The sequence below is a fragment of the Myotis brandtii genome, unplaced genomic scaffold (genome assembly GCF_000412655.1).
Source record: "Myotis brandtii unplaced genomic scaffold, ASM41265v1 scaffold743, whole genome shotgun sequence".
Lineage (NCBI taxonomy): Eukaryota > Metazoa > Chordata > Mammalia > Chiroptera > Vespertilionidae > Myotis > Myotis brandtii.
The window spans coordinates 1,438,664-1,438,936 of record NW_005370960.1 but is presented as its reverse complement, the minus strand read 5'-3'; the positions used below and the strand labels follow the sequence as shown (position 1 = coordinate 1,438,936).

At 68.9% G+C, this 273-nt stretch overlaps 1 protein-coding gene across 1 annotated transcript in view; it reads left to right on the top strand.

Annotated features, from left to right (window-relative positions):
- Window positions 1-273, top strand: part of ADCY1 (adenylate cyclase 1 (brain)) — a 31,069-nt gene that overhangs the window by 29,704 nt on the left and 1,092 nt on the right. Inside the window, exon 15 of the mRNA XM_014530530.1 lies at window positions 31-267. Coding sequence (XP_014386016.1) covers window positions 31-267 — 237 coding nt within the window. The remainder of the gene's footprint in view (window positions 1-30; window positions 268-273) is intronic.

The window sequence follows — 273 nt, the reverse complement described above, 5'->3', positions numbered from 1 at the left end:
CGGCCTGAGGTCACCCGCCCCTCCCTGCAGGTGACGGAGGAGGTGCAGCGGCTGCTGCGACCGGGCGGCTACCACTTCCTGTGCCGGGGCAAGGTCAGCGTCAAGGGCAAGGGCGAGATGCTCACCTACTTCCTGGAAGGCAGGACCGACGGAAACTCGCAAACCAGGCCCCTGAACTCGGAGCGGAAACTGTGTCCCTACAGGAGAGCCGGCCACCAGACCAGCCTGGCCACAGGCCGTCCCCTGGCCTCCCTGGCCGGCCTCCCCGTGGGA